Genomic DNA, 20,289 nt, shown 5'->3' with positions numbered 1-20,289 from the left:
TAGTGGTTTATGACTGCTCTGAAGAGGACAGACTTTAGAGGAGTTTTGTCTTGGTACCATGGTGCTGCTGTGTAGGCAGACAGATTATTGTTACATATGATTTGCATCTGTGCATTGAATGCTAAAATATCCAGTTTACAGATAGTTTAACAGAGATGTTCAAATGTTAAGTAATTTGTTGGAAGTATTTGGCTTTGATGTAGCATCTACTGACAAAGATAATTTTCTTGACTGGGTATGGAACAAGCCTGTGATTAAACAATGGAATTGACTGGATTTGACTAATGACAAATGATGTCTCTTTAGTGACACTGAGAAATAACACAGCAAGTGGGTGTTCCTGGTGTTTGGCATACAGGCTTTTGGTTTCCCCATTTTCTTGAGTTTGCTGTGCCACTCCTGGATTTTCATTTGCCAAGATAAATTTTCTCTAAATTGCAAGAAAATAAATTAAGCTTGCAAGTGTTGAATTGTAGCAATGTTCATTCTCTGAACTTGATGAAAATTTCAGGACATTAATTCATATGTGCTTTCTGCACTCTCAAGTGCAGAAAGTAGCACTTAACCAAAGGTACCTAAATTAGCATTTGAAGGAGCTGCAGCAAAAATTAAGGACATGCTGTTTAAGGGATGCTAAGTCAGAAGAAGGAAAGGAAACATATATTCACTATGCTGTCCCTTTAATTAATATACAAAAGGTAACATTTTTATGCAGTCAGGAAAGATTTTTCTGGAGGAGCAAAAAGCTCTCTGTGAATGGTTCCCATTTCTCATCAATGCGTGACAGAGCCTAAGTCTTCTTTGCATTGCTGGATGAGGGCCTTATCTTAAGCAGTCAGCAAGGCAATGCTGATAATTTGAAAACATTTGTGTATACCAGGAAATTGACTTATAGAAGAATTACATTATAGCTTCAGAGGGAATTTATGGAGACATAAATATATTGGTTTAATTAGGGGCACAGTGCTAACTGCTGACACGTTCTCCTCAAAGTCTGTTTTCAGAGCACAATTACTAAATGTTTTCTTTCAAAACACAGGAAGCTTGAGGATGAAAATTAAGTTAGATAATTCAGTTGAGGTTTTTGTGGGTTTGAAGTATAGTCACAGTCCATAAAGTCTACTGGGCTGCTCGTGTGTGTGTATCCAGAATCACAGATAGAGCAAATCATGCATAGATTAAAATTCATAACAGTAAGAGATGTTATCTCAGTTTGGTAAGCACTCTTTTAATAGAGCAGGGCAAATTGAGAAAAATTAGTTTCCAAGGACTTAGAATGTTACTAAAAAACCAGTTGTAGTCTTTTGTTTTCCCGCATTTATTTTTTCAAAATGGTTATTTACTGTAAAAGTCAAGGGCCTGAGAGTAGCCGTGCAATACATAAGGCAGGGTGAACTGTTTCATCTACTCAACATGACTTTATCTGTTTGCTGGGGCTTTTGCCAACTTTGCTTTCATAAAGACTAGTTGCAAAATAGCTCCTTTCTGTCTGTGTTGTCTCCTTCTGTATTCTCAGGCCACTAGAGATAGTTACCCATGCCTTTAGTGACCAGGTCTAACTAAAATCTAATCTGTCTAATGAAAATATGCACGCAGAAACACTGAGTGTGCATCTCTCTAAGAATATGGAGAGAGGTTTGTGTGATACTGAGTGGGAGACAATGAGAGCGTGTTCTGTGGTTACTTTCTCGGGGATCACTCACTGGTGAGTGGCTTTCAAGGCTGGTTTTGGCAAGGGGGTGGTTGCTGTAGCAGAGTCCTCTCCTCTCCTGCAAATGCAGGACACCAAGGAAAGGAGATGGTAGGCTGTGATTCCAGTTACTTATGCCTCCATATGTCATTTCTGAGGTGTGTCAGCACACACCTCAGGTGCTTGACACAGCTGTGAAATACAGTAGGTAAGAATTCTTGTTTTCAGGCAAATATATTGAGACACAAAGGAAGTAAGTAGCTTCCTGAAATAATACAGAAAGCCAGTAGCACAACTAGAAGAGGGACTGAATATTTTTATTATCTAGATGTCCTTGCTGTTTTGAGAGTGCCATTCACAGAAAACACTGTTGTTTCTGTGCTGTGTTTATGGTGGGTTTGGGTTTCTCACTTGGGTTCATACTCCAAGAGGACTCCTTTTATCTTTTAACAGATAATTCTCATTCTTTTCTTTGGGCACTGTAGGAGGCATGTTACGATGTTTTTGGCAATTCAAGGCAGAACAGACACAAGTAATAGCTGCATTTTACTTTCTGTGATGTCGTAGTCTGGGTCATTCAGGCTCCAAAATCCTGGAGGGCCTTGTTCAGACTGTTTGCAGCCAGAACACATGAAAATAGCAGAGAGGACTCTTTCTCTTTATGGGTTTTCTGGGTGAACTCTGAGTCACTCAGCAGTGTGCTGAGCTAGTTTATTGCAAGAAGTAGGAAAAGCCTTGCTGTCCATTGGAAGACCACAGCAGTCTGAGTAATGTCAAGTCTAATTTGGATGCATCAGCACTGCACTGCTGCTGATTTTGTCTCCAGCTGTTTCCTCTCAAGGAATGCCATCTTCTGAAGCAATCTCCTTTGTGTTTGGGCTTTGTGCCTTGTTCTCTTCTGGCCATTACACTATACTTTTCCCAGTTTTTACTGTTCAGGTGCTGATCTGCTCCTCAGCAGTACCAATGAGAGAGTTCAAAGTGATAGGACAGGTGTGAACCCAAGTGCCTGTCCTGGTGGGAGGTGTAGTCTTAAGACTGAGTAGGTTTGGGGATAGTTTTTCCCTTCCTGGGAATAGCAGTGCATTGTGTCACCACATAAATCATGTCTTACGTTTGTAGCTGTGGAAAAAAACCCTTGGGAGCAGGTCCTATAGAGACAAGGACAGTGTATAGTGAAACAGCTATAAAAGGCAAATATTTCACTTGGGACAACGCAAAGTGCAAAATATGCAGAAGAAAACTCTGGAGGAAATTTTTTTTCCTCTCTGAAAACTTTTAATTTCCTTTTTCATAGTGTGGAGGACATCAAAATTTATCACTTTGTAGTATACTGGAATTGGAGGTGGAAGAAACTGTTGGAAAGAGAAATGGGCTCCAATTAGCCTTGCATGCCAGCCTCTAAAACTGCAGTGGTCTTTCTGTAACTCATCCTATTTTGCATGGAGTGCTAGCTAAAAATTTCATTATTTTTAATTTTGTTGAAAATAGTGATTACAATCATATTTAGAGCTACCAAGAAGCTGATTTTTAAGATAGTAAAGCAAATAGTTTATTATTTTTTTTATTCTGATGATCTAATACATTTCTTTTTTGCAGTAAATTTCAAAATGTCTTTTTGTCCTCTAACACTGAGACTTGAAGTGATAGAAAGGAATGGTGTAAAAGACAAGTGTTTGCCAGTGCTAGAGAAGCCAAGGACGTGCAAAGAAAACAGATTAATTTAGTGGCAAACGGACAGAGACCATGAAGAACACTTTTTGCAGCAGATATCTTGCACAGCCAGCAAAGGGACTGGAGCGAGTGTGATCTACTGAGATAACCTCACATTTTAGTATTTAAACAGCAGCAGCAGCATTTTGAATCCTTGTAGGCATTTCAAGGCCTCGTCAAGGGGGGGCAGATGCAGAAGAGCTGTGAGAATCCATTCAGTGGGAAGTGTTGTGCTGTAAAGAGTTGGTGTTTAATTAGATCTGAAGGATACCAAAGGAGTGAGGAAACAAAACTGTTAATATGAAAGGTTAATAATTGAGTTTATGTAATTAATAGTGTCTGATTCAAGCTGAGAGCTGTGAGGCAAATAAGTTACTGTTTAAAAAGTTTAAAGATCAAGATCTTGGTTAATCAGTTCTGTCATCTTATTTATGCTTAAATTTTGGCATTTTAGAAGTCATAGTAAGCTGTATGTGATATGAAAAAAGGCTCTGTTACAGTATATCCTTTTACCATGGATTATGTTCAAGGAGCTAGAATTGAGTACTTTTCAAGGACAGGAAACACAAGAAAGAAGCATTGCTTCAAATCAGAAATTAATCAGATTTTGGCATTACAATTTCATTAAGATTTGGAGTTTGTTTTCAAAAGTGCAGAGTACCAGTAGTTTGTTGACATCTAAGGAATTCTATTAAATCCACTTTTGCAGTCCTGGGAGCCCTCACAAAATTTCAATGCATAAGGGATATACCTGGGTGTTAGGATTTCCATGAATTTATACGGAATGTTGAATTATGAAACAGGCTCCAGGTAATCTCCCTATCATTGCTGCAAGCCTCCCTCTTAGCACCAACCAGTTTCCATCCTCTTGTTTTCTTTCCTTTTGTGATGTGATGCCCTGATAAAGAGTGGCCTCTGGACATGATGGGACAGCAAGTGATTTACTCTTTTTCCAAATTTAAAAAGATATATCTGTCCTATAAAGTTTTATAGAATTGCAGCTTATGCACTGTGAAATAAAATCAGGAGTTTCTACAGGAACTGCAGTCCTGTGCAATGAAAAATGAAGGTATCCTGTATTATTTACTAACGTGTCTTACTGCTAGTACTGTCCTGTGTGATCAGGACTTAATGCAATAAAGCATGCAAAAACATGCCAAGGTTTAAACACACTAGTACTGTTGCCAGGCATGTGCTTAAATACTTTGTTTTTCTAACCTCTCAATTTCTCTAGTATATTATATTAAATATATATAGGTATAAGAATTATCACAGAGTAAGTGAAATGAAGAGCAGATGAGACAAAGAATAAAAATTGATGCTGATGGACTTCTGTGTCTCTTTCTGGTTTGAAAGTCAGTTGAAGTGCATAAAGCCATAGTTTCTTTATAGAAGTAGCATGCTGAGCACGTTGCAATACGCATAATCTAATTCCTATTAGATTAGAGGGACCTGTGTGTATGTGAAGGTTTAGTGTAGCATATGAGATAATGTTCTATAGCTTCACCACATTTACTAGTGTACTGTTTTTATTTTACTCGTTTTTTAACAAAACCTTGTGTAATTGGCAACTCATTCTGTGTCCATTGGCATGCTCTTATTCACAGGCTGCAAATAACCTTGAATAAGAGACAGTATTGTTGAGAAGTTTGTGTTAGAACTGGATCTGAAACAATAAAAACTGCAAAAGAAATGGTTTATGCACTAACAGAGCCTTAAGATGTTATAACTAAACCCTGTTAGGGCCATAACCTGGGAAAAAAACCTCAAGGTACAAAGAGGAGTGTGAGCAGAAAAAAAAAAAAAAGCAGCTTTTGGTCAAGACATTTTGTTGCTGTCCTGATTAGAGCAGATTTGTTTCCAAGAAGTCTGGACTGCTCTCCGTGCTGAAGACAGTTGAGCAGAGGAATTTGTACCACGGACACTCCCATAACAGTGGCAGCACCTGCCCAAACAAGCAGGTCTTGGCTGCAAAACCCCAGGCATTTAGAAACTCTTGCAGGTGTTTGTACAGCTTAAGTTTTACTTCACTCAGGTTTTCCATACCATGGTGAATTAATTTACTTGGAGTGCCTACCAGCAAGCTGAGTCATACGACTTACACAAAGACATTTGCAAAGACGGGTGTTTCGTGATTTGTTCATCGAGCTTTGCATTTGTAATTTACATATGCTGGAGAGAAGAGGAGACAAGACTGAGCACGCTCCCTTCCTGCAGCAAACCCTTGGCTTGTTGCAGGCAGGCGGCTTGCAGTGCATTTGTTCCCTGGGATAGCAGCGGCGACAAAGCAGAACTGAAAGTGCTTAGCAGCAAATTATTAACTGAAGTGGTTTGACTTCAGTAGCTGTTCCCCAGTCTAAAGCTTTGACTGCCATTTGGTTTAGATTGAGATCGAGAATTATTGTTGATCACAGCAGTGCTGCAATGTTGTGAGGCACCAAGATTCCTGGACTTGTGGGTCTCATTTACTTTGTTAGTTGTTTTCTGAGTTTGTACTTTTGCTACTGCCTTTGTCTTTGTAGGTTCTGTGCAGCTGGTTGGGGTTTGTTATGGTTTTGCTGATCGTATTTTATTCCAGGTATTTTATCCATCTCTAGGATGAAGTCTGGCTCAACATTTCTTACCTTGAGGATTAGTCTGCTTTTGTCTTTCTCTTACTACAAATTTCCCAGCTGTCAACATTTTCTTTGTCACTTCTAGTCTTGTGCTTTGTTATGTCATTGCCCATAATATTTCATTTCTCTTTCTGGTTTTTGGTGGGTTGTTTTTTTCTGTTTCTGTTCAATGTACACACTTATTTAGAAGCTTATTGGGAAGACTTAGTTACATGAAGTAGGAGTCACGATGGAGCCCCAGGTTTCTGCAGCATTACAGTAACAGATGGCCTTTATATTGACCTTAAATTAACAGGGCTTAGCTTGCTTTCCCTAGCTGTCCTTCAATGTGTTATGGTTAACCTCAGCATAGCCACTCACTCACTCCCCTGCCCTGATAAAATGGGGGAGCCAATCAGAGGAGTAAAAGTGGAAAGATTCATGGATTGAGGTAAAGACTGTTTAGTAGGTAAAGCATAAGCTGTGCACACAAGAAAAACCAAACAAGGAATTCTTTCACTCCTTCCCATGGGCTGGCAGGTGTTCAGCCAGGAAAGCAGGGATCCATCATGTGTTACAGTGACTTGGGAAGACAAATACCATCACTCCTAGTGTCCCCATCCTTTTCCTCCTTCTTCCCCCAGCTGAGTATGTTGAGCATGATACCATATGCATCTCTTGGATCAGTTGAGGTTAGTTGTCTCACCTGTGTCCCCTTCCAATTTCTTGTGCACTCCCAGTCTGCTTGCTGATGGGATGCAGAAAAGGCCTTGACTCTGTGTAAGCACAGCTCAGCAATGCCAAAAATGTCCCTGAATTATCAAAATTGTCTCCAGCACAAATCCAAAACAGAGCCCTTTACTAGCCACTGTGAGGAATATTAACTCTATCCCAGCCAAAGCCAACACATTCTCATTTTTTTGCCACTGCCCTTCTCATTTCTTGTTACAACTCACAGATATTAGCTCCCCCGTCCAGTGGACCATGCCTGTAAAATGCTTATAAATGTCCACTGAGTTTATTCAGGAGAGGTGGTGTGGTGTGTGGAATTATTGGGCACCAAAGCTGGTTCAAATCTGTTTGCTGCTGCCCTTGGAACTGCTTTTTGTCCTCCAGTGCTTTGTGTGGCTCCTGCTTATAGCCATTCCTCTGACATGGGTTACAATGATTTAAACCTGTATCCATTACAGTCTTTGCCCCTTGTCCCTTTGAGCCAGACCATAACATTGGACAGTCCTTCTCTTGCTCCTAGCCTGGCTAGGATTTATCCACAGACAGTAGTCCTGTATGTCTGTACCTGCTCCAAGCGGAGCTTTTATCTCTGAGCCACAGTCACTTTGGGGTTATAGCTGCTGTGGCACAGGCCTGTCCACTGTCACAGTTGCTTTGAGGTGCAGCTGCTCCAGTGTGGCCTTACCCACAGCCACAGCCCCTTCAGGAACAAACCTGTTCCATCATAGCCTTACCCACAGTTGCAGTCATTCCAGGGGAATACCTGCTGTCTTGTGGGATTATCCATGGCCGCACACTTTCAGGTGCTCCAGCATGGACTTATCCACAGGCACTGCTGTGTCAGTATCTGCCTGCTGCAGCAGAGTTACCCTGGGCCTCCATCCCTTCACAGGTATTCCTGCTGCTGCCCTGACATAGCCAGAGCCACAGCTGCTTCCACACTACTGCTCCCACATGGATCCATCCATGGGTCAGGTCCCTTTGACTGAAGCCCACACTGCAGTGCCAGCCAGCCCAGGCAGCAGCACAGACACACAGCGAGTCCCTGGCCACCTGCCAGCCCCAGCACATCACTGCTGCTGTTATCACAGTGTTCCCAGGCACAGCACAGGGAGGTGATAAAGCAGCACAGCAGCAGCCAGAGCAAAAACCAGCCACTAATGAGCACTGGACTCTAATGTACAGTCAGGCAAGCAAGGCTCCTGACAAGCACCTGCCAATTAATAGCTAATCAGCAATTACAGCTATAAATTCAATCTAGCACATTCCAATCAAACCTGTTGTTATCTTGAACCCTGAAATACCCATGTTGGGCATCCAGAAGGACTGTTGTGGCTTAACCTGAGCTGGCAATTAGGCCCCACAGTGCCACTTATTCATTCCGCTATGGTGGGATGGTGAAGAGAATGGGAGGCAGTAGAGATGAGGCACTACTCCCTTAGTGTCCTAGCTTTGCCTGCTTCATCAGGACATTGCTGTAATTTCTGGCCAACTCTTGTGCTGCTAGATTGCCTGCATAAGTGCACTCTTTAGTGCTAGTAGCTGAGGGGCAGGGTTTTGAATAGACACTGGAACAAAAGCAGTTATTCGTTGCTGAGGCCTCTGTTTTGCTTTATATGTGTTTGAAAGACAAGTTACAAAAATTCAAAGCATGCTGGCCTTTTTAATGCCACAATTTGATTACCTGTGACTGCAGTACTCCTTTAATACTAAAATATGGCCATTAGTGGATGAGGGCGGGGGTGGGGAAGCTGTACAGACTTTGCTGGAATGAAGTGCATGTGCTACTTGTACACACTATGTCACTGAAAAACTATGGGTGGCTCTTGGAGTGCAAGACTGCCCTGCACTTGTGCTTCCTTTGTTTCTGCATGGCTAGTTCTGTGCATCCCTCTTTTAAAGTCAAGTGTGACCCAAAGTGTGGTGGACAAAAAGGCTGAAGTTTCAAGTGGAACTTGGGAAGAAGTCTGTTGTAGTTGCTGCTTCAGGAGCAAGCAAGGAGAAAATGTTACACGAGAGAATAATTTATAAGGCTTTGCTGCAGCACTCTTAATTCTACAGTGAATAGTTGTAGATAATGATTGCAGATGATTCGCTTGGAACTGTGGTGGCAGCTTTCTTTGCAGATTCCTCTGGCTTAAGTTATCTGTGGTGACTGAAAGATGGATGTTTGCTGGGGTGCAAATGCTTTGTCTGTAAGCAGCACGTGTCATTTTTTCTCTGCAGACATTCTTGGTTTGAAGTTTGTTCATCATTCAGCAACTGGCCTTTTGTTTGGAAAGGACCCTCACTCAGTCTGTGATGGGATAACCATATGTTTCGTAACAACCAAACAAGGGAAAGCAGAATTGTGCATCGCCACTCTGTGCTAGCCTGAAAGTGGGGGGATGCCCCTGGGCTGGAGGGAGCAGCAATCAAGCCCAGGGACTGCACAAGCCAATCTTACCAGGAGGCTGCTGTGGCCCTGGGGGCAGGTTCTGGCACCCACTGTCCTCTTCAGGGGAAAATCTCTGCCCCTCCTGCTTAGTACAAAGAAAGAAGCATTTTATAGCTGCTTGATGGATCCTCAGAATTCAGATTTGTTGCCCTTTAGATTTAAGAATCACTGAAACTCGTGTTACTTTTCTTCTGTTTGGCCTGTGTGCCAAAGCAAGCCCCACCTTCTACCCCAATTGTTGGTCGTGTGGCAGGAGCCCACTTGTGCATTTTCAGCAGAACAGCTGAGCTTTGCAAAAACTGGTTGGAGCTCTGCAGCTGGGCTGGAGCCTGGCCCAGCAGCGAGAGCTGTTAATGGCATGACTGAAGCCTTTAATTTAACCCCTTTCCAGCAGTTGTGCTGACTAGCGTTGGAGCTGTCAGATGTCACTGTTGCACCATTACCCTTCAAAGCAAAGCATGCAGCAATAATCCCATGGAGAAGGGCTCCTATTTGCTGCATCTCCAGTTGGGGCTGTTCCTGTTAACTGCTACATCTATGGCATACAAATTTCTATACCAGTCTTACTTTAAATGTAAATAGAAAATGGAGAATATTTCTCTCAATTGTTGTATAGATAAAGATTTTTATCATGAATGTGTAGAAGGCAATCATTACTTCTTAATATTCTCAAATAGGGATATTGTAAATCTTCTGTGTAAATAACCAAATTGTCCCCAGATAGTCTAATGGCATTCAATAATAATTTTTCCCTCTGATGGAAGCAATTTTTCATGATGACTTAGAGCATCAGAGTTGATATGAAATTTAGTTTTGTAATAATGATCATGTGATGACCAGTGATGAAGATTTAGGTAAGGTTCTGGCCCAAAGCATCCATCAAATAAAGGCTTCAATTTCAAAGGTAAAGAGAGAACAGCTAATTTAAAAGTTCTTTTATCAAAGGTAGTTTTTATAACAGGAAGAATGAGTAAGTACAGACTAGCAATTTGTGGTCTAGTCCTTTTTTTGCATTAATGTGATTAATTTGTTTTCAGTTGTTTTGTTCAAGAAATTAATTTCTCCCCTCACTTCGTAGGAGACTTTGAAGTTAGCATCCAGCTATTAACATTTGTCTCTCTCTCCTCACCCACTCACATTCCTGGAGTGCGTTTATGCAGGTTGAGAGCAAGAAGTGCAGTGCCCAGCTCTAGGGAATGGATTCATATTCTGAGTCTTAACTTTCAGGTGTTCAGTTTCACATATCAAGCTACTAACCAGAACCAGTTTGATTTCAAGTTAAGCATTCTGCTTTTTTTAATGGTTGTAAAACTCATATTTTAAAAATTTATATCTATTATAAAACTTATCCCAGTATGACCAGTTTCTTTCCTGCTTCAAGTGCCTTCTTAAAAAGGATCCTGAAATAAACTTTCTTCAAAATGAGTTTATTGTAATAAAGAAATGTTATCCGAGTTAGTTCCCAATATGCTGACACAAGCTTGTCTGATAGAATTTTTTTTTTCAAAGCCTTTTCTCATTTGTATTCCCGCTGTTTCCATTGTCAAAGTGGTTGAAATGGGGGTCAGACCCCACCAGCCCTCCATGTTTGTAAGTCCTGAAATATGCAGCATATGTCATGTTGTTACAGGTTTTCAACTCTGGTCCTCTTGTGAAATAACATAGAACATAGAAATCACGAAGGGGGAGCTGAAATGAATTTAAAAAGTTAAAGTGATAGTGCAAATCAGCAGAAAGGGCCTACCCAGTCTAAACCCCAAAGAATGGATGGCTTGAGAGCTTGGGCTACAAGGCTTGCTGCCAACAAAGACCTGAGTTCAGGATGTCTGCTTTTTTGAGCTAGCAGCTGTCGGTGTTTTTAACCTCTGAAAGAGGAAAATAGAGGTACAGTGTTACTGTTGGCTAGAAAGCAAGAATCTATTTTGCCCAAATGTTTATAATTTTGGTGTAATTTTTTTTTGCACAAAAAGATGCAACGGTAGGCAGTTTGGATTTCTTCATGGAAAGATGAGAAAACCAGTAAATGTGTATGTGGGCACAGCCTCATGATAAGACTGCTTGACAGGGATAATGTGACTCAGGTCCTGACTCAGCACAACTCTCTATCACATGATTCTGTTGCCTCTTTTTCCTGGTGGGGTTGGTTTGGGATTTTTTCTGTGTTTTTAGGGGGAGTTTGTATTGTTTGTGGTTTGGGGTTTGTTTTGTTTTGTTTTACTGGATTCTTTCACTTCTCTAAAAGATTCAAAGTTAAATCCATTTCCTGAACAATGACACTAAAACTTTCAGAAATTCTGTGCTGAGTGTGAGAAAGTCTTAAATCGGTTTTCTTGAGTTAAATAAGGGCTTTAGTCATGCTCTGATCAATTTCATGTTTAAAAAAACTCACAGAGTAGGTATATACATATCTATACATACAGACTTATTAAAACTGGAAACGTGGATATAGGTGCAGGTTTTTCTAGAGGCTTTTGAAGGAAAAGGAAGTCAGGAGCTCTGAAGAGCTGATAGCAGCCACAGGCAGTCCAGAGATCAGCAGGTGTAGGAAAAAAATGGTTGTGCCAAATTTTGTCCACTGCCTACAGTGCTCTTGAGTTCCGAATTTTGGGTTTGCCTTCTACAGCTAGAGAACCTAACAGAAAGAGTGGATCTCTTTCATATATACTTGAGTTTGGGTTTGATTCTCTGCAATGTGCAGTGTCTCAAGTAAAAAAAAATTGAGAGAACTGTCTAATTCTACTGTGCACTGCAGTAACTGTATGATGAAAGTTCCTTACACAAAATGCCTTTCAGCTTATCAGTTTGTCATAAATCAGAAAAAAAAAAAAAAAAAAAAAAGCGCTAAAATATCCACTACATAACCTGTGTAATTTTTAAAAAATCTGTCTCCTTTTTAACAAAATAAAGCAAGTCACTGCTTTCCCAGAATGAAATTAATGCAAAATGTTGGCTTTTTTTCCCCATGAAATGGGGGGCTTCCTTGCTGATAATCCATACATCTGTGGTAAAAAACTGTTTGTAGGTCTCCTAATGAGCAGTGCTTTCTCTTGATTTACCTCCTCCTTAGTTTTACCAAGGTTTTTAAGTAACTCGAAGTCGACTTAGTTTCTGATCTTGGGAAATTATTGTTTGGTACAACATAAAGTGTCAGCTATCACAGTGATGATGTGAATGGGGGCACCTGCAAAAGGTCATCAGTATTACAGTAACAATCCATTTTATAAGAATCCCTGAGCCTGGAGCATATTGATTCATCCAGCACGAAAGCTTCCATTCATTTGCAGTATAGATCATCTGAAATTCCATGTGCTCAAGATAGGATATTGGCATGTAGGTACACAAGTATAGTATCAATATAAATATGACAGCAGACTTGTGTTAGCCTCTGTTTCCATGGTGTGTCTAAAAGGATTGATAGCGTGGATGTAGAAGTTTTCCTGGAGGCATTGGTCTAAGTCTGAGCTTCCCCTGCTCTTTCCTTGCCACTTTTCAAAAAGAAAATACATTTTTTGTTGTTCTCGGAAACACTGAGGAGAAATTGAGAAAACGGCAAATAATCTTAATAGAAACATAGTACAGCCTTGTGTATATGAAAATGAAAAATTGGTAGGATTGGAAAGTGTTATATAGAGGAAAATGGAGAACATCATTGACGCTTAGGAATAAGTGGCCTGAACATTAAAACAAATCGGGACCATTGGTATTCTGAGAGAGGTTTGCCATATTCAGCCATGGCTTTTATGGCAAGGAGCTCCTCGTGGTTGTTTTCTCATCTTATCAGTGAGTACTTCGTTTGAAAAGCACTCAAAATTCCTAGCCCCACAGTTAGAGAAAGCAGGCTGCAGGGTGATGGTGATAGGGATGTGTGGCTCATGGAGGTGCTGCTTTCCTCATTAATTGTGGGTGGTTGTTCAGGAAGTGACTGAGGCCAAGGTACAGCCCACTGCCGTTAGCCATCCTGCCAGAGGGCCAGCACCTGGGCAAGGAATCTGGACTTGGCTGACCAGACTGTTCCTACCCCAAAGTACCCTGTAGCAAACTGTTTTTTGCTTGTTTGTTTATTCATTTATTTTCTCTCTTCCTTTTGTTGTGCTTTTCCCACAGAACAAAACGCTCTCACTGGGGGAAGTGGTGGCTCTTCCCCAGGCTCATTGTCAGCTCTTGAACAAGAAGGGCCCCATTTGGGCAGTATCCAGTTGGGCTTTACCTCATGCCTCCCTTGTCTGTGTCACATCCTGAGTCCTCTGGCTTCACATTTAACCACTCTTGATGTGGTTTGTTTAGGGTTTTTTTCATTCCACTGAAACATTACAGCTCTTCCTGATGCCAAAACCACTCTCTTTCTTTTAATGTCCTCCCTGGAAACCAGTGTCTTTCACTGTTTTCCAACATTATTTCACAAAGGTTCTTTTTGGCCTTACCTGTACAACAGAAGTCAGTGCTGACAAAGGTAAGGATTTTTAGGCAAAGCTAGCAGGTCTTACTCATCCTTTTTATACCAGCAAGAGTTCTACTACCGAGGCAGTTCCTGCCCGCAACAAGAACACTTTAGTATTGTACCATTTGAGTAACAAGTGTAAAATGCATCAATCAAAGACCTGCTGTGTTTCAATCACGTATTGGTCTTTATATTAATACACTTTTAGCACAAAGATAGCTGCCATAGTTCTGAGCTTGCTTCATCTTGTTTGGAAAATTGATCAGAAGGTATTTGATTTCCTGTCTGCAGAATGCTGTGTTCCCATATCGACTTTCCTTGCTCTGAAGCCCATTTCTATTGAGGTTTCTTTTGTGTTTGTGCCATAATTTTTCTGGACTCTGCTTCTGTTTGTTACAAGTGAATTTATGTCTTAGCACTGCCTCACTTTTTATTGTTACAGGGCTTTACAAAAGCTACAGTTTCTCTATAATTGCTAATGAATTATGTTTTTCAAAATCACTGTGAAGTGTTTTTCAGCCCTGTGGGTCCCAGCCTTAGTGTTGAATGCAGTATATTTAAGATGGGTGAAAAAACCCCTTCTGCTTTCATTGTTGGCAAAGGGAGAGAGGGTCCAATGTTTGCCCTGAGATGTGTTAGCTTTTATAGATTCTGGTGTTTGCATCAAGTTGAGAGGCAGGATATTTCTTCCCTCTCCAATACTAAAAGCAGACATGTGAGTGCTCTAACAGTGTGCTCTCTCTGAAGCTGCATTTCATCAGTAGTTAGGCTAAGTGTTTACCAATGTCTGCACTTTTGTATGAGGCATTGAGACACTTGGACTTCTGTTTTGTGCTTAGAAGTTTGTGGGGGTTTTTTGTTTTGTTTTGTTTTTTGGGGTTTTTTTTTACTATTCCTCCTGCTTAACTCATTTCCTTGATCCAGAGTTTTGCTGCTGCAGGCTGCTATCATTTAGCATGTGTCAGCTCAGGCCCTAATGTGCAAGACCAGCAGTGCAGAAAAACCTTCTTTCTTCACTGTAACAGCTAAGGGGATGGTCCAGGGGTTGTGGTTTGAAACTCAAAATGGGACTTGAACTAATCTGTACTACTGGAAACTCACTGAATTGTTAGTTCCCTCCAACACTTGCTGAGGTGTTCAACACAGGAATAGGTCTTTTTTATTTCTTTATTCTGACCTGTGGCTCATATCTAGTGACTCGTGGGTAATTTCCATTACATACCTGCATACCTGTGCTATCTCTTTATGGGGGCTTCCCTGCTTATTCCCCAGAACCTCTGCAGAAGCTGAAATACAGAGTGTGGTGGGGGACTCCAGGCAGAATTATTGCTCTCAAAGTAAATCAAACCCTTACAAGCCTTCAGTGCTCTGCTGTCTTTCAGATACATCTTTATTTAATCATTTTAGAAGCTAGACTAGAACATGCAGTGAGTGTTCAGAGCAGAGAGAAAACATTTGTGGAAAGATGGGCAGAATTCTCTCACAGAAGTTTTTTACTGTATATACTTTATTTACACCTGCTGAAATGGTTTCATAAAATTACTTCTACATCTATGAGCTTTTTAGTCATCTCCTTTTTGCTGGTTATGTCACTGTTTTATCCCAGCACTCATCTGGGTCTCACTTCACACACTTTCTGTCTGCACAGTGAGATTAATCCTGTCTTGGGATCTGCAGAGGAATGCTTAAATTTATGATTCAAATGGATACAGCTCTTGTGGCAGAAATTGTGAAGAGGTTAATGAATTTTTAATTAGAAGGGATTAATTCAATGAATATAATTTCCTAAACTTACTTGTGGTGTGGAGCGTAGATGTGGCTTAATGTTTAAGTAGTTAAAATATGCACATTCCCCCTAGAATGTGTGAACCATACCCTGGATAACCAAGTTTCCTTTCAGATACTCTTGTCTGCTATGCTTGTGTATTTCAGGAGTACACTAGCAATGCCTTCAGATAGGCTGTGATAAGCCTCTTATTTGTTATATTGCATACAGAACAAGTGAACTGAAATTGTCATTGAAGGAAAAGTCCCTCATGAATTCAAAACCTGCCATTCCAGGCAGGAAATGTTTTTTTCAGATTCTTTCCCATGTATTTTGTGCTTTGTACTTTCTTCCCAGTTGTGTTTTTCAGACTTAGCTCATAAATGGTAAAAAGATTTTTATGAGGAAAGTAGTATATAAAACCAAAATCACAATATTTAGAAATGTACAGTAATTTGAAAAGAAAATGTATGCAAATGGTCGCATAAATTCAGTGTATAAAGTAGGCGGAAAAAGCTACCTGTGAAGGAAGCTTCTTTCTTGATCCCTAAGGCAAACAACTAAAGGTTTGAAGCATAAGCTACAAATCCTGCTTGTTAAGCTTACTACACACATTTTCTTTCAAAACAAGACATTTGTAAAAAGCATTTCCCAACTGGCACTTCTACACCAGGGCTCCCAAGGTTACTAGTGCAGCTCTGCAGTCGCTCTCTGTGGCACCCACCAGTGCAGAAGGGTTGGTGATCCCAGGCAGTTCCTGAGCAGCACCACACCTGACATCCATCCCTTCCTCCTGCTGCTGGATCAGAGCTTCTGCCAGGACCTCAGGGCCTTATCCTGCACCCATCCTCTTGATGGTACTGGCTTTGGATAAAGGAGGAAAAAGGAAGGAAATAGGACTGCTAAGAAATGGCTTTAAAGGTGGGAGAACAAAATTCCTCTGCAAGCTGAGATTGTTTTAGCTCAAGTGTAGGTGACTTGATAGAGGAATCCCTACCTTAAATTCAGTGGGCTTGGTCTACAGGATATTAGCATTACTAATTTTTAAAACTTCCCCCTGGGTTTATTATCAGTATTTGAGATTCTGTGCTGTGCTGACCTTGGACCTCAGGAGGAGCTGGACAAGCTGGTGTTAAGCCACTGTTCGCCTTCCATCTAATGTGTTCCCTGGGTATTTGGTACAATTTATGGAGATCTCAGTTTCTCCAGAATCTTCAGATCTTAGTTGCTGGTTTTAATAGTGTATTGGACAACTTTAGTATGGACCAACAGTTTCTGCGTACAGACAGGTGTCCTGCCTAGGACCCCTTAAATCCAGAAACCATGCAAGAAAAAGTCACCTTTGGGAAGCACTGGATTTAGTAGTGTAGCTTAGGGAGTCTGCACTTGATCAGGTACTTTCTCAGATAATTTCTCAGATCTTCAGAGCACTGTGTTGCATGTAGGTGATATGAATTTTCTGGTACATCTCAGGCAAGCTTTATGGGCACATGTGGAGGAGCAGTTATCTGGGGCAGCAAGGCTGCTTGCACAGGAGATACCTATTGCTCTGATGCCTGCTTTGTCTAGACAAGAGCTCTGGAAATGCAGGCTAGGAATGTCTCTTACTGCAGCCACTGTTTCTGTAAGCCCAGGCTGTCCTTGGTTTCATTTTTAAGTTTTGACTCAGAAGGATGAAAGATGTACTTTAATGAAAATAACCTTTAAAAATATTTTCTGAGAAGATTGTGTGGTGTGCCAGGGAATATGCCAACAGTACAACATTTGCTCAGCCTTCTAGAATTAGCCTTTGGTAAAAAAGAGCCCTGATCCCAATGGATTAAAGTCAACACAACCTGTGGATTTTAAAGTGAGGTTTAACGTGAGGCTTAATGTATTTTAACCAAAATAAATAGAATTGCTGGAGGCTGATGAAAGTTCTGTGATCTCTGATACAGATCTAAGCCAGAAGTTTAGTTGAGAGTACTATTTCCCCAAGTGTTTTCCTTTGGTTTCTTGTATTAATAGCAATAGAAAAAAATACCATTCTGCTGGAAAGGCAGGTAGGAGTATTAATCACAACAGTGCAGGACTGTCAGGTGTTCTGCATTCCAGCATTGCGAAGTGGTGCTCTGGAGGAGGGAGAGGAACGTTGTCCTTGCTTCTGTCCTCCACATTCATCTTGGTCCTATAAAACAGCTCCTGTTCTAACAGGGTGAGCTTGACAGCAAATGAGAAAAAAGAAAATAAATACAGACAGATTTTTTAGGATTTAGTTACACGGGATGCAGCTGACTGTTCAGCTGAGTAGTTTTAAGCTGAAAGTAGGAACTTTCCATCTAATTGTACACACAGGCTTCAACTTCACAAGCAACTGCTCAAGTACAAGACTTTTAATGAGAGGACAGGCAACGTCTTATAAATGGTAGTTTACAAAAAACTACTAAATTTAAAAAATAAAAGACAACAGCTAAATCATCAGGAACTTGAGATCTAATGGCCTGTTGGGGACATTGTGGATTCTCCGGACTGGCATACTGAAACTGTAACATAAAACTGATAAAATGTAGCTTTTCTCATCAGTGCAGCCGAGTATGGATAAATGAGGCCGTCATGAATCGCAAGTGCTGGGATTGTGGAGCTTGTCTTTTTCTCCCTCCTTGCAAAGAGCTAGGCAGGGATTGGACAGTGTCAGAGGAACATTTGCAGCAATATGCCTGCAGCCTTTTCCAGGTGCAAATGTTAGTCAGATTTCATTTTGACAGAACTAAAGGACAAAGAGAGGGATGTCTGGTGCCAAATAGCTAGTTTAATTTCTCTGATCTGTTAACAACTCTGGAATTTCCCTGGGCTTGGTCCAGCTTCTGCTTGACTAGAGGAGTCCTGTTGGATCTGTCAGTAAGTGGACGTGATTGCCTTTTCATGTCCTCTTTCACTCAAGGACTTCATTTCCCTTTTTGTGCTACAAAATCAGCAAAAGCAGATACATAGACAATGCACGGTCAGGCAAAATCCCCCGGCAGGGCAGTGACCTGGTGTCAGCCTTGCTCAGGAGCAGGAACATGGCCATGGGCCATCCTGGGCCCTCCCTGGCTGCTGTGAGCAGCAGTGTGAGCTGACTCAGTTGCGTGATGGCAGAGTAGGCTCCTTTCTACCACAGGTCTTGCAGACTTCCTGAGTGGGTTAATCCAACACCACCTCATGGCAATCAGTAGTAATTTCCTGTTTAGTATTAAAAGGCTGCATTTCCATAAAGTAGTGTCTGGTTTTCTTTTCTTTTTCTTTTTTTCTTTTTTTTTTTTCTTTTTCTTTTTCTTTTTTTTTTTTTTTTTTAATTAAATCCCAAGGATGTTTCGTCACTCTTTGTGTAAACAAAGGGCATAGGAAGTACAATTTCACAGAGATAAGAGTTTTACATGTAAGCTGAGGAATGCATGAACAAGAAGCCCTTCAGTACTGAGAAACAAATTCATGTCTTTTTTTTTTATTTTCTTGAAGCATGTACACCACTGCTTACCCAGCTGTGATGAGTAAGTTATGGAATTCACTTTGCAATAACTTCACAAGGGCTAGGGCTGGCTGAAAATAAAGTAGGAATAAGTAGCTTACCCCATGATTTCATGTGAATATCAACCAACAAGAGTGTAATTATCAGTCCTGATGACTGTATTATCTTCCTCCATTCTAACTGCAGTTTTCCCACTGATTTCAGCTAGACATGTTAATAGTATGTGCCCTTTAATAAGTTGGCTTGCAGTCTTCAATTAGATACCACCAGTGGGACTCCCTCATCTAACTTGAGGTAGCTGAAACCTGTCAGGCAAGTTGTTCTGTAAGAATTTCTATGTCTCCCCATCAACTGCAAAGGGAGCCTGGACAACAGAGTTCTGGAGTAAATGGTTATATGCTAGATGTTTATAGAAAAGTGGTTTGAACTCCATAATGTTGACAAGTTTCTGTGTGAGAAACTGGTCTTGATGAAAGGTATCTGCATCCTCTCAGTATTTTTTCCTCCAAGAATGTTCTTTTAATGCCAATTTTTTCCTGAAGGTAATTTCTTGGAAATTGCACTTGAACTTATCTAACAAATTGTGTGGTGATCTAGTGAAAATAAAACACCCCTCTATTTTGTTTTGAATGACTTCTGTCTGGCAGTTTTACTTTCCAGTGATAAGTGTGAAATCAGCTGTTTTACTGGATTATTTCAGAATTTATCCTGAAAGCAGTTCCTTCTAGAGTAGTTAATGTTTCCTGAATGAACTGTTTTGAAATAGTTCTTGGTTCTGTTACTCTCTTTCTTTTCCCTTTTTCTCCCCTTCAAATTTCTTCTTTCTGGTGTTTAGATATTTCTTTAACTTGATATTTGTTGTATTTTAGGAGAAACCTGATGCCAGCCCTACATCTCTACAGCTGCGATCCCAGATTGAGGTAAGCACTTAGTTTTTGATCATCCACTTTTGTTTGTTTGTTCTTTAATCTGATATTCTGCATAAATTGGGTAAAGGCTTCTCTGGTGTCTGTTCTCAGTGCTGCATGTCTTCTCTTGCAGGAATCACTTGGTCTCAGCAGCACCGCATCAACACCTGACACTGAAAGAAAGTAAGTGAAGGCACAGGAAGTGAGAAAGGAGGGAGGGGGAATTTGGTATGTTTTCTTTTTCCTTGGAGTAAATTAATTTTAGATTGTGCTGACGTATCTAGATTTCAGGTCCAGACACTATGAATGAAACCTGTTTTGGAATCTGCTCTTTCTCTTCCTCCCTTTTGGCCTTTTGTTATTTTGGGTTTTTATGTCAAGGGAGGGTTATTGTTTTTTTCTTCTGTGAGCACTTGGGGTATGCATGCACCAAAACAACTGGTGGTCATTTCTGAGGAACATCAGTGATTTCACATTCTCTGCAAATTACACCTGCTTTAAAAATTACTTTCTTTGACTAGACCT

At 40.7% G+C, this 20,289-nt stretch overlaps 1 protein-coding gene across 5 annotated transcripts in view; it reads left to right on the top strand.

The window, feature by feature from the left end:
- Positions 1-20,289, top strand: part of LOC310907744 (SAM and SH3 domain-containing protein 1-like) — a 524,902-nt gene that overhangs the window by 443,365 nt on the left and 61,248 nt on the right. For 4 of the 5 annotated variants that reach the window (XM_083858181.1, XM_083858182.1, XM_083858184.1 and 1 more), the window contains exons 3-4: positions 19,726-19,776; positions 19,898-19,947. In XM_083858181.1, coding sequence (XP_083714307.1) covers positions 19,726-19,776; positions 19,898-19,947 — 101 coding nt within the window. The other variant, XM_083858185.1, reaches the window with a different exon arrangement.

This window comes from Zosterops lateralis, assembly GCF_965231275.1.
Source record: "Zosterops lateralis genome assembly, chromosome: 3".
Classification (NCBI taxonomy): Eukaryota; Metazoa; Chordata; class Aves; order Passeriformes; family Zosteropidae; genus Zosterops; species Zosterops lateralis.
The sequence above is the reverse complement of the archived record's forward strand: the minus strand, read 5'-3'. Positions and strand labels throughout refer to the sequence as shown.